The sequence below is a fragment of the Gracilinanus agilis genome, chromosome 4, assembly GCF_016433145.1.
Source record: "Gracilinanus agilis isolate LMUSP501 chromosome 4, AgileGrace, whole genome shotgun sequence".
NCBI lineage: Eukaryota > Metazoa > Chordata > Mammalia > Didelphimorphia > Didelphidae > Gracilinanus > Gracilinanus agilis.
In genome coordinates this window covers 264,951,299-264,965,390 of record NC_058133.1, presented here as the reverse complement: position 1 = coordinate 264,965,390, position 14,092 = coordinate 264,951,299, and the positions used below count along the sequence as shown (strand labels likewise).

At 41.4% G+C, this 14,092-nt stretch overlaps 1 protein-coding gene across 1 annotated transcript in view; it reads left to right on the top strand.

Moving 5' to 3' along the window:
* The first annotated feature begins 730 nt into the window (after positions 1–730).
* CPNE5 (copine 5) overlaps positions 731–14,092 on the top strand; it is a 243,399-nt gene continuing 230,037 nt past the window's right edge. The window contains exons 1-3 of the mRNA XM_044675291.1: positions 731–756; positions 1,240–1,280; positions 7,173–7,219. Of these exons, the coding sequence (XP_044531226.1) occupies positions 731–756; positions 1,240–1,280; positions 7,173–7,219 (114 nt within the window). The remainder of the gene's footprint in view (positions 757–1,239; positions 1,281–7,172; positions 7,220–14,092) is intronic.

The following is a 14,092-nucleotide window of genomic DNA, read 5'->3' as shown; positions in this document are numbered from 1 at the left end:
TTCTCCTTTTCCTCCCTCCTCCTCCTCCTTTTCCTCCCTCCTCCTCACCCCCACCCCCCTTCCCTTAACTTCAGTCTTAGGATCAATCCTGTGTGTTGGTTCCAAGGCAGAAGAATGTTAAGGGCCAAATATTGGAGGTTAAGCGATTTGCTCAGGGTCACACAACTAGGAAGTGTCTGAGATCAGATTTGAGCCCAGGACCTCCTGTCTCTAGGCCTGGCTCTCTATCCACTGACCCATCTAGCTACCTCCTCCTTATCTTCTTATACCACTTCCCCAATTCCAATAGAATATAAGGTTCTTGAAGGCAAGACTCATTTTGCTTTGTCTCTGGGCACCTAGTGCCTAACACGGTGCCTCACTTATAATTGATGTCATCGTTCGATCATTTCAGTCATGTCTGGCTCTTTGTGATCTCGTTTGGGGTTTTCTTGGCCAAGATACTTGAATGATTTGCCATTTCCTACTCCAGCTCATTTTACAGATGAAAAAATTGAGGCAAACAGGGTTGTGACTTGCCTAAGGTCACACAGTTAGTAAGTTTCTGAAACCAGATTTGAACTTGAGTCTTCCTCACTCTACTGTGCCACTTAGCTTCCCTAGCACTTAATAAAATCTTGCTGAATGAATTGGGGAAGAGGAAAGGACAAGAGACAGGAATGCCTTGAAAGATTTGAGTCCCTGAGCTGACCAGGGTTGGTGATCACATAGAAGAGAGGCCAAGGTCAGCATGAGAGCACAGAATATCCAGTGTTCGTGTGTGTATGTATGTGTTTGTGAGTGTGTGTGTGTGCGTGTGTGCATGTGTGTGTGCATGTGTGCTTAAAGTATGTAAAAGGAAAGGGGAAGGACCATCAGAAATGAGGGCAGGAGCTTGTTTTGAGGAAAATCTCAGCTAGTTTTATAGTTTTACCAGAGGCTCATTTGCTTGGATACCTAAATGGCTCTGTGTATAAGGAGGAATATAAATTCAAATCTGACCTCAGATACTTAACTGGCTATATGACCCTGACCAAGTCATTTAATCCTGTCAGCCTTTCTCATCTACAAAACGAGCTGGAGAAGAAATGGTAAACCACTCCAGTATCTCTGCTAAGAAAACCTCAAATGGGGTCACAAAGAGTCAAATTTTCCCTTGGACTCTTTGCAACTGAGGTTCTCTGTCCCTAAACTCCTTATTTGTTCTGGGACCTCCCCCTGGCCTCTGAGTAATAGTCTTTTCTTTTCCTTTTCTTCCAGGAACCTCTTGGATAAAGACATGTTCTCCAAGTCGGACCCATGTAAGTCCCTTTAATGGATAAGGCTTCTGGGGGTAGTTTGCTATTTCACAGATACCAAAGGCCCTACCCTCTGCTTCTCCTTTTAGAATATTCCTATATTTAGAGATGAAGAATGGGTAGAGAATATCTTCCCATTTTATCCTGTTCCCATAGGAGTTTAAGCCCCTCTGCTCCTGCCTGCTGCCTTCAGGATCAAAAGAATCTTTCCCCTTCTTTCTTTCCTAAAAAGTTAGTGGACAGGGAAGAGTTTAACAACCCCAATAGCCTTGCTGACCTGCTGAATGAAGAAACCCGAAGGATCCCCCAAATACTCTGGACAGAGAGGTTGAGTCACTCTGTTAGAACAAGATCAGCAGTGATGGCCCAAAGCTTCCTTTATGGTTGGTGAGGAATTGGAAAATCATCTAGCTACTGGGAATCTCCCCTTCCCACACTAGCATGAATTAGCTCTAAGCCCCTGGTCCAGGATCCTCATCACTAATGCCTGGCCCTGTAACACCCATACAAGAACCCTTTAAAAACCCACCAGGTTTTACTGATTTGATATGGGGTCCTCCATTTTCTCCAGGGACCTAGTGGGTGCCTAATCCCAGAGGACTACCTTGTGTCCATCCTCCCTGACCACCCCTTCATTTTGTGAGTACGTCCCCTTAATGAAGTTGCCTTTTAGTGGTCTGCTTGTGAGCTCCATGTATTTTGGGTTACCCTGAACCTCCCTAGTCTATATAAAGGCAGACAGGGATAGTGGTAGTGAACAATGTATGGATTTTCAGGTTGTCTAGCCATCATGGTTTAATGGATTTAGAGCTGGCAAGGACCTCAAAGGCAACTTTATTGAACCCCCTTATTATATAGATGAGGAAGCTGAGGTCCAGAGAATTGAAATGACTTGTCCAAGATCCAACAGCTAGGAAATGTTTTATATGGAATTTGTACCCAGGTCTTAGAAGGCTTGAGTTCAAATGTAGTCTCACCCAATTTATTAGCTGTGTGACCCTGGGCAAAATCTGCCTCAGTTTCCTTATCTGTAAAATGAGGATAATGATAACACCTACTTCTCATGGTGATTGTGAGGACCAAATGAGATGTTTGTAAAGCACTTGGCACAGTGTATGGCACATAGTGGACACTTAATGAATGCTTTTTCCTTCTTTTCCCATCCCAGACTCCAAATCCAGTACTCTATCCCCTATCCTTTGTTTGCTCTCTTTATTATTTATTATAGAACATGGCTTAGATGTTGCCCCAAGTTGATAAGGGCCTGAGGACATCCAGGCCAGCCCTTCCTTACCTTCTGCCTTAGAATCAATTCTAAGACAGAAGAAAGGCAAAGACTAGGCAATTGAGGTTAAGTGACTTGTCCAGGGCCACATAGCTTGGAAGTGTCTGAGGCCAGATTTGAATCCAGGACCTCCCGTCTTTTGGGCCTGGCTCTCAATCCACTGAGCCACCCAGCTGACCTCTCATCTCCAGACCTGGTGCTCTACCCATTTTAATGACTTTGAGAGAAAGGATACAGGATTACTAGCTCCCAAAATGAATTAGCAGTAGTCCTCTGGTCCAGAATCCTAGCTGCCTCCTTTCTCCTCTTTGAAAAGGGAAAACTTCTAAAAGAAATTAAGTGACTGGCCCAAGATCACACAGGTTATAAATCCCTTGTGGATCTCAGCAAAGAGGCCTGTGAAGTTGTGAGTGGAAACACTTGTTGACCAGGCATGAGAAGACCTGCTTTCTGGTTCTAGTCTTGTCGCTAACTGGCTATGTGACATTGAACGATTCCCATCCCCTCTCTGGGATTCAATGCCCTCCCTCTGTAAGAGAGAAAGAACACTATGGCTCATTCTCTCACTCTCCCCTTCCCCCACCCCCTCTTACATCCTCACAAGGTAATTTTGAGAATCGAGTGAGATAAGTGATTCCACCTTCTTTAGAATGCTCAGATCTGCCTCTCATAAGACGGCTTTATTGGACTTTCTGCCTCCAAAGTGTACTCCCTCCCCGTGTCCACTACCGTTCTCAGATTCCACAGTTCCCCTGTTACATTGTGTTTTTGTGAGTGTGTTTGTGTTTTTAAATTAAATTTTATTTTTTCTAGTTACTTGTAGAAGCAATTTTTGTCTACTGTTTTTTGTGATTCTGTGATTCAGACTCTCTTCCTCCCTTTTCCCCTTTTTCTTCCCCTCTCCCCGGGCAGGCAGCAAAGGGTCTAATTCCCGTTATATTATGCCAAAATCCCTCATCTTTCAGCCCCACAAAGCTGGGAATCTGCCTCATTCTCCTTCACTTCTCCTCCTCAGACCTAGCCTGGGCCTTTCAGGTTGATAGAATTCAATTAAACCAGACATTTATTAAACACCCGCAATACGCAAGGCTGGGAATACAAAGCTGAAGAAGCAGCCTAGTCCCTGCCTTTAAATAGTTTATGGTCTAATGGAGGAGGGAAGAGCTGTTGTTCAGTCGTGTCCAATTCTCCATGACCCACTTTTGAGTTTTTCTGGGCAAAGACACCCGAGTGGTTGGCCATTTCCTTCTCCAGCTCCTTTTATAGATGAGGAAACTGAGGCAAACAGGGTGAAGTGACTGGCCCAGGGTCGCACAGCCTGTAAGTGCCTAATGTATCTTCCAGATTCTCAGCCCAGGGCTTATATTCCAGGCTACCTCGATGCCCCGAAAGGGTTAACATGTCTCAGTTTGATTTATCTCTAGACCTACCTTGGCCCAAGCCAGTTGGGGGTGATAATAGAAGCCAAATAAATGAGGTAAGAGATAATGCGATGAGGGAACATTATATTTGGAATAAAAAGGGCCAGATTCAAATCCTAGTTCTACCCATTTGGAAGCTTTATGGTCTTTGCCAAGATTTAAAAAAAAAAAGTAGAGTTAACTGACTTGTTGAGGGTCCTTCAAGGTGGAGGCCAGATTTTAATTCAGGAAGAACTTTCTGACTCCAGGCCCCATACTCTATCTACTGCAACATCAGTTGAAATAAGACACTTCAAAGCAGACCTAACTTTTTTCCCTTTTTTTTTTAAACCCTCATCTTCTGTCAGAATCTGTATTGGTTCCAAGGCAGAAGAGCAGGAAGGGCTAGACAATGGGGTTAAGTGACTTGCCCAGGGTCACACAGCTTGAACCCAGGACCTCCTGTCTGTCCACCTGGCTCCCAATCCACTGAGCCAGCTAGCTGCCCCAAAGCAGACCCAACTCTGACAAGACATCCTTTATGATTTAGTTTCTTACCCTGTAAAAATGAAGGGTTGGATGAAATGAACTCCATTGAACAGAAATTCAGCAGAAAACATATGACTTATTACTTGTTTGTTTAGGTATGTGATTTGGGGTTTTGGTTTTAAAAGATTATTACAAAAATGAATAATTTTTGTAATTATTTTTGTAATCTGTAATGCAAGTACAAAATAATTTGTAATTATTTTGTAATAATTACAAAATGAAATAGGTTTTGAGTGATAATCCAGTAGAATTGCTTGTCAGCTCCAGAAGAGGGGAGGGAGACAACAAGAATCATATAACCATGGAAAAAATTTTAAAACATTCAAAAAAATGATCTCCAATATCTTTTCCATTTTGACATCTTGTGAGCCCTCTGTTGGGAGGGGGGACCCACAGAGAGTCTAACCCTGGCCTCCCTCTGCTCTCTCAACTGGAAGGATTTTCATCATCTGTCCCCATACCTTCCTCTCTCTTCCTCCTTACATTCACCTCCTGCTTTCCTGATTTCCTTCCAGCCTCAGCTAAAGTTTCCTTTTCTGCAAGTAGCTTTTCTCAATCTCCCTTAAGGCTAGAGCCTCCCGACCTCACCCTCCAATTTATCTTCTCTATATCTTCTTCATGCATGGTTATTTGCCTCCCCCATTAAGCTGTCTCCTCATTAAGCTGTGAGCTTTGAGATATCAAGGGCTGTCTTTTGCCTTTTTTTCCTCAGTGATTAGAAGAGTGCTTGGCATGGAGTAGGCTAATGAAGACTAGATGACCGACTTTCCCAAGCTTCACTCAGAGAAGAACTTTTAGGGCTGCTAGGTGGCACAGTGGACAGAGCACTGGACTTTGAGCCAGGAAGACCTGAATTCAAATTAGCCCTCTGATATTTAACTAGCTATGGAACCCTGGGCAAGTCACTGAACCCTGTTTGCCTCAGTTTGCTTATCTGTAAAATGAGCTGGAGGAGGAAATAGCAAAGCATTTAAATATCTTTGCCAAGAAATCCCCAAAGTGTTGAATATGATGGAACAATAAAAAAGCCCTAATATGCTTTGGAGTTTCTGATCTTTGGCTGAATGCCTTCCTTCTCTCTTCAACTTTCCATTCTTTGGCTTCTTTTAAAATTTTTAAAAAAACTAATTAATTTTTTATGACATGGAAATTCCTTGGTATCTCCCTTCCCACCTACCCACACTAGAGAAGACATCATTTGGCAAGAAGATCTATCTATCTATCTATCTATCTATCTATCTATCTATCTATCTATCTATGTATATATATAAAATTAAATCTTGCTTCTTTCTATTTATCAGTTCTTTCTCTGGAGGAAGACATATACAAGTCATGCTTCAAACATTATTTCTATTTCTGTATATAATGTTCTCTTGGTTCTACTTGTTTCACTCTTCATAATTTCATGTAGGGTTTTCTATGTTTTTAAAAAAATTAAGGGAGGCAGCTGGGTAGCTCAGTGGATTGAGAGCCAGGCTTAGAGACGGGAGGTCCTAGGTTCAAATCTGGCCTCAGACACTTCCCAGCTGTGTGACCCTAGGCAAGTCACTTGACTCCCATTGCCTAGCCCTTACCACTCTTCTGCCTTGGAGCCAATTCACAGTATTGACTCCAAGATGGAAAGTAAGGGTTTAAAAAAAAATTAACCTGCTTGGATACTGCTACTAGGTTTGTATCTCAAAGAGATAAAAAGGGAGAGGATCTGTTTGTAAAAAAATATTTATAGCTGCACTTTTTGTGGGAGCAAAAAAAATGGAAACTGAAGGGACGTCCCTGAATGGGGAAATGGCTGAACAAATTGTGGTATCTGATGGTGATGGAATGCTATTGTGCTGTAAGGAATGATGAATAGGATGATTTCAGAAAGAACTGGAAAGGCCTATGTGAACTGATGCAGAGTGAAATAAGAAGAACCAGGAGATCATTATACACAGAAGTGAAACATTATGGGACAATCAAATGTGAAAGACTTTGCTACTAGCAACAATGCAATGATCCAGGACAATTTTGAGGGACTTATGAGAAAGAACACTTTCATATCTAGAGAAAGAACTGTGGGAACAGAAATGCAGAAGAAAAAAACATATGATTGATCACTTGTTTATATGGGTATTTGATTTGGGGTTTTGGTTTTAAAAGATATTATTCTATTACAAAAATGAATAATATGGAAATAGGTTAATACATATATAACCCAGTAGAATTGTTTGTCAACTCTGGGAGAGGAGAGGGAAGAGGGGAGGGAGATAAGAACCATGTGAAAAAATATTTAAAAAAAAATTAACTTGCTTGGGATGGTAGGTGACTCAGTGGATAGAGAGCTAGGCCTGGAGACAGGAGGTCCTTGGTTCAAATCTGGCCTCACATGCTTTTTAGTTGTGTGACCCTGGACAAGTCACTTAACTCCCCTTGCCTTGCCCTTACTGCTGTCCTGCTTTGGAACTGGCACTTAGTACTGATTCTAAGACAGAAAGTAGGATTTTAAATAAAATAGAATTAAATGAACCTGCTCATCATTTCTTACAGTGCAGTAATGTTCCATCACAATCATATGCCACAACTTGTTTGGCCATTCCCCATTTAATGGGCATCCCCTCAATTTCCAGTTCTACTTCCTCTGCTTCTCTGGCCTCTAACTCCTGTGTTTTTCTTTCCCCCCAGTGTGTGTGATGTATACTCAAGGAATGGAGAACAAGCAATGGAGGGAGGTAGGTACCATCCTGTTGTTCCTCAATAAATGCATTCATCGGCCCCGTCTGTCTGTTTCTCTGTCTCTGGTGCTGCTAGCTGTGATATTTCTTACTGTGGTGTCTTAATGCCCTTAGGAGGCTATGTGAGCGTGGGGACAGTGATGTCGAGTCAGAAACACTTACAGACTCCCTTTCATGACAAACTAGTTCTGGAGAGATGTCAACAAAGGGACAATTCAGAGAGATCTTTGGCTTCCTTCAAGACTCACTTCAAATCCCACTTTGTGCAACAGACTTTTTATTTTTTTTATTTTTATAAACTCTAACCTTCCATTTTAGAGTCAATATTAAGGATAGGTTCCAAGAAAAAAGAACAGTAAGACCTAGGCAAGGGGGGTTAAGTGACTTGCCCAGGGTCACACAGCTAGGAAGTGTCTGAGACCAGGTTTAAACCCAGGACCTCCCATCTCTTGCTCTGGCTTTCAATTCACTGAGCCACCCAGCCGCCCCTGAAGAAACCTTTTATTGGTTCTCTCCAATTTTATTAGTTCTTCTTTCTTTTCTTCTGATAATACTTTATATCTATTTTTCAGATACTTTTTTTATTCAGTGATATTTTATTTTTTTCCCCAATTATATGTAAAAACAACTCTATTTAAATCTTTTTTTGTTTTTAAATTTTGATTTATTTAAAAAATATTTTTCCACGTTTACACGATTCATTTTGTTTCCCTCCTCTCTTCCCTTTCCCCTCCTGGAGCCAACCAGCAATTCCACTGGGTTGTACAAATTTAAAAACAATTTTAGGGGGCAGCTGGGTAGCTCAGTGGATTGAGAGCCAGGCCTAGAGATGGGAGGTCCTAGGTTCAAATCTGGCCTCAGACACTCCCTAGCTGTGTGACCCTGGGCAAGTCACTTAACCTCCATTGCCTATAAGAAAAATAAAGAAAAAATAAAAACAATTTTAAACGTTCATTTTCTAACATTTTGAATTCCAAATTTTCTCCCTCTCTCTCTCCTCTTCCCCCTCCCTGAGACAGTAAGCAATTTGGTATGGGTTATACACATGCTATCAGGCAAAACAGATTTCCATATTCATCGTGTTGTGAAAGACACAAAAATACCCATGAGAAAAAAGAAAGTGAAAAATGGTATGCTTCCAGCTTTTACATATGCTTTGTATGTCGTATCTGGTTACATACCTGTCTTCCCTATTAGATTCTAAGCTTCTGGAAGGCAGGATCCTTGAAGAAGTTTCTTTATACACTATGTACTTAGCACAGTGCCTGGTACACAGTAAGCATTAAAAAAAAAACAAAACAAACAAACAAAAAAAAAAACCCTGACCTTCTGTCTTAGAATTGATAGTAAGTATTGGCTCCAAGGCAGAAGAGAGGTAAGGGCTAGGCAATGGGGGTTAAGTGACTTGCCCAGGGTCACACAGCTGGGAAGTGTCTGAGGCCAGATTTGAACCAAGGTCCTCCCATCTCTGGGCCTGGCTCTCTAGCCTCTGAGTCACCCGGCTGCCCCTGTCTTATTTATCTCTTTATCCCTCAAGAGCCTCTTAATGAGTAGGCACTCAGTAAAAATGTTTGCGGATGGCATGCATGAATGATTGAATGACTGACAGGCTGGTCCCCAAGGAGCCTTCCAATTTAAATGGCAGGAAGACAGAACATCCCTGAAGAATGACCACAGAATGCTTTTGACAAACCCATCTATCGACAGGTGCTCGCATTCACACAGAGCGGAACAGAACGAATGCAGATTTCACCGATGCAGGATTTTCCGTTGGCTCTCCCAGGGCTGGAAAATGACTTTGCTAAGCACGTTACAATGGTGTCAGCGAGACTGTCAGGGCAGCCTTTGAGCCTACTTAGGAGAACAGATTGTTTTTGAGCATTTCGGGGATGCCTCTATGGAGACAAAGACCGTATTCATTTAAAAGTGATCCTTCCCTGTCTTTAAAGTGGGCCTGGAAGGGCGGGCGAGGGCGCTCGTTTGTTAGCCATTCCTTTGTGGTACTGGGTGGACTGGAAAGCAATGTTCTTTATGAAACGGCGTATCATTCAGATTTCCCTTCCCTGCACCTAGTCTGCTTTTACTGTTGTTATTATTTAGGTCGTTTGTTTTTTTTTTTTTCAGTTGTGTGATTCTTTGTGACCTTATTTGGGGTTTTCTTGGCAAAGATACTGGAGTGATTTACCATTCCCTTCTCAGTTCATTTTACAGATGAGGAAACTGAGGCAAATGGTGACGTGACTTACCCAGGGTCACACAGTTCATAAGTGTCCAAGGATAGATTTGTTTTTTTCCCCCTTTTTTGGCAAAGATACTGGAATGGTTTGCCATTTCCTTCTCCAGTTCATTTTACAGATGAGGAAACTGAGGCAGATGGTGACATGACTTGCCCAGGTCACACAGCTCGTAAGTGTCCAAGGATAGATTTGTTTTTTTTCCCCTTTTTTGGCAAAGATACTGGAATAGTTTGCCATTTCCTTCTCCAGTTCATTTTACAGCTGAGGAAACTGAGGCAAATGGTGACATGACTTGCCCAGGCCACACAGCTCGTAAGTGTCCAAGGATAGATTTGTTTTTTTCCCCCCTTTTTGGCAAAGATACTGGAATGGTTTGCCATTTCCTTCTCCAGTTCATTTTACAGTGAGGAAACTGAGACAAATGATGACGTGACTTGCCCAGGGTCACACAGTTAGTAAGTGTCTAAGGCCAGATTTAGTTGTTGTTTTTTTTTTGGCAAAGATATGGAAGTGGTTCGCCATTTCCTTCTCCAGTTCATTTTACAAATAAGGGAACGGAGGCAAGCAGGGTGAAGTGATTTTCCCAGGGACACGCAGCTAGTAAGTATTTAAGGTCAGATTTGGGGGTTTTCTTGGCAAAGATAGTGGAATGATTTGCCATTTCTTTCTCCAGCTCATTTTATAGATGAGGAAACGGAGGCAAACAGGGTAAAGTAACTCGCTTGCCAGCTAGTATCTGAGGTCAGATCTGAATGTAGGAAGATGAGCCTTCCTGACTTCAGGCCCAGCATTTCTCCACTGTTAACACAATGTAGTTTGGGGAAAGAGTATTGGATTTTGTGTCAGAGGCCCTCATTTCAAATTCTGCCTCTGTCACTCTCTGCGTGGCTGTGGGCAAGTCAAGTAAACCTCTCTGTCTTCGGGTTATTTCTTGGTCAGATGAGGTGGGTCGGACTCATTGGCGTTCATCCTTTGTTTGGAAGGGGGCTGATGACACGGCCGGATGCTGCCTTAACCTGGCTGGGAATTGGAGCTGCACAAAGTCATCAGCCTCAGAAGTCGTCGAGGTGGTGTAATTAGAATCTTGTACCCCTGGACTTCATGTCCCAGAATCCCTTTCCTTTCATCCCCACGGTGCGTCGTTACGTGTTGTACGTAAGCGTTTCTGAACCTCCGCTCTCTCTGAGAAGCTTCTCTTTACTGAGGCTATTGCTTTCCTCTAGTCTGACCTCTATCAGTAATCATCTTTAAAAAAAAAAATCCTCATCTTCTATCTTAGAATCCATAGTAAGTATTAGTTCTAGTTATTATTTTAGAATCTATTACCCTAATAACAAGGTATTGTTAGTAAATCTTATAAAAATATAATACTTGGAGTATTGGATATTAATTTTTAATCTTACACAATCTAGTGGCAAGACAAGAGTCAAGATGACTGGCAGGGGCCGCGAGGGAGCACAGCGGAGAGAGCGATAGGTCTGGAGTTGAAAGAAACTGGGTTCAAATATGGTCTCAGACACTTCCTAGCTGTGTGACTCTGGGCCAGTCACTTAGCCTCCATTGCCTAGACCAGTGATTCCCAAAGTGGGCGCCACTGCCCCCTAGTGGGTGCTGCAGCGATCCAGGGGGCAGTGATGGCCACAGGTGCATTTATCTTTCCTATTAATTGCCATTAAAATTTAAAAAAAATTAATTTCCAGGGTGCTAAGTAATATTTTTTTTTGGAAAGGGGGTGGTAGGCCAAAAAAGTTTGGGAACTACTGGTCTAGACCTTCCTGCTTTTCTGCCCTAGGACTGATACTTAGTATGGATTCTAAGATAGAAGATAAGGGTTGCTTTTTTTTTTTTAAAGATGATTACTGATTGTGTGTTGTTTAAAATTATTCTAAGTCATCTCTCAGGGCTTAGAATATTTTAAACAACACATGATAGAGGTCAGACTAGATCAGAGGTGTCAAACATGGCTGGCCCAAACATTCCCAAGTGCAATCTGGAACCAGATTAAAATGTAATTGGGAAATATTTAACAAAATAAGTAAAATATTCATAATAAATATTATATAATAATGTAAAATATAGAATATGTCTTATATAGTAAATAATGATAATATATTATATATAAAAATAATAATAAGCATAAGTCATATAATACATATAATCATATATAATAATAGAATAAAAATAATATATAATAAAATAATATATATAATAATTGTAGGATTTACATTAATATCCAGCAACTCCAAGTATTCATTTTATAAAGTTTATTAATAGTCATTTGAAGTGGAAGGAATAAAAAAAAGAAACCTAATTATTTAACAAAATCAATACTACATGACTAAGTTCTCCTTGCCTGTTTAGAAAGCCCACTTTACCAAAGCCCCAACAGGAAGACAAGAGAGGGAGAGGCGAGGCTACATTAAATTTATATCCTCCCTATGTCAGCACATAATGTGAGAAGAGTGGGGTGCTGGAAATTGTAGTTTTTAGGGTAACAGATTCTAATTACACATAATTAAGCATATAATAAACATGTGTAATCAAACCTAGATACGTCTCAAAACTAAGTCAATATTTAGCCTGCAGGGATCCTCGTGTATGGTCCTGTTTCTATTTGAGTTTGACACCATTGGTAGGCATGACCTCGGAGGTCCTGTTCAGCTCTCAGTCTAGAATCTTTTTAATGTATATATTTTGTGGAGATTTATAAACAGTGAGACTTTTGGTAACCAAATTGCTTCCACTGATTTGGATGGCAACCTGTCTGGTCTGTAACTTATACTCTTGGAGAATTGTCTAGGATACCGAGGTTAAGCGTGGCATCATCTAACGTAACGTAGGTTCCCAGATCTAGAGCCAGAAAGGGATTTCGGGGGTCATCTAGTCCAATGCCCCCATTTCACAGATGGGGACATTGAGGTTGAGTGAAGTCAAGTCACTTGTTCAGTGTCGTATAGGAAGCAAATGGTGGAAGTGGAGCTTAAAGTCTGGGCTTCTGCTGAAATCTGAGGTTCTTTCTACCCCAGCCTCTAAAAAGATTCAAGCTCTTGGCAATCACTCATTTATTTCAAGCAATATTCAAGAGAACAAAAAACTATTAAGAGAGAAGAATTTGGACAATCCCAATGACATGAAGTTTACAATAATAGCCAGCATTTTTAAATGCTTTAAAGTTCTTGAAATACTTTACAAATATTATGATATTTGATCTTTACAACAACCCAAGAGGTTGCTTTGTTTTTTGTTTTTAAATTAAAACCCTTACCTTCAGTTTTAGAATCACTACTGTACATTGGTTCCAAAGCAGAAGAAGGGTAAAGACCAGGCCATGGGGGTTAAGTGACTTGCAAAGGTCACACAGTTAGAAAGTGTCTAAGGCCAGGTTTGAACCCAGGACTTTCCATCTCCAGACCTGGTTCACAATCCACTGAGCCATCTAGCTCCTCCCTCCCTCCTTACCATTATAAATTTTTTAAAGTTCCAAAATTGTTTTGAGAAAGGGTTTCTAGGCTTCATTAGACTGCCAAATGGGTCCAGGAAAAAAAAAGGTTAAGAACCCCTACATTAGATGTTCCCCAAAGTTCTATTCTGCCCTGACAGTCTATCCTCTGTGAATTTGGGTTATTGAGCCTCATTGTATAAAAGGAAGATGTTAGAGAGGCCGTAGTCTGTCCTACCTCATGATGCTTCTTCTTGGCTAATGAGATAGAGGATGGAGGGTGTTAAATAGTAGCCAGAATTCTGATTTAGAATTATAGAGCTATAGACTTTAGGGAGCCTTATTTTAGGCTCCTCTCTTCATTTTATAGATGGAGAAAGTGCGCCCTAGAGAGAGGAAGTGACTTTTTAATAGTGTAAGATGCAGGGCCATCTAGATGATATAGTGGTTAGAAAGCTGATCCTGAAAAGACTCAACTTTGTGAGTTCAAATCTGACCTCAGACACTGACTAGCTGTGTGACCTTGAGCAAGTCATGTCACCCAGTCTGCCTCAGTTTCCTCATCTGTAAAAAGATCTGGAGAAAGAGATGGCAAACCCCCAGTATCTTTGCCAAGAAAACCCCAACTGGGGTCATAAAGATCAGAAATGAATGAACAACAACAAAGGTCCTTTCCCAGGCTTTAAGTGCCATGATCCTATCTGCTAGAAGCTGAGATGGTGGAGGAATCCAATCTCCTTGTGCCTGGGATGAGGGGGAGTCCTGGGGTCCACCGTTAGGGAACCCCTCCCAGAATCAGAGACCAAAATCCAGAATAAACAGGCTCCATTGGCAGTAATTATAAGCATTATCCTTTAAAACCAAGCAGAAAGAATGCTTCTTTTTAATTAATTAATACCTTCTTATTTTTTCTTTTCATTAAAAATAATCAGAACAGGGTGCTAGAGACAAATGCAGCCAGTCACAACAGTTTCCTTAGGGAGAGCCTGGACCCTAGAGTCATTGCAGGAAGCTCTCGGTTAGTCCAGAGAGGATGGAAGTCACTATCCTAACCTCTTGGCTGCCTGGTTTCATCTGAGTTTATCCATTCAGGTCATAGACGGGGCTTCTGAGAAAGCTGAGCCTTCCCAGCGCCTAAATCTGTCACCACATTTTGTGAAAATTGACTCAGGAAATAGACTGAAATAGAGCAGT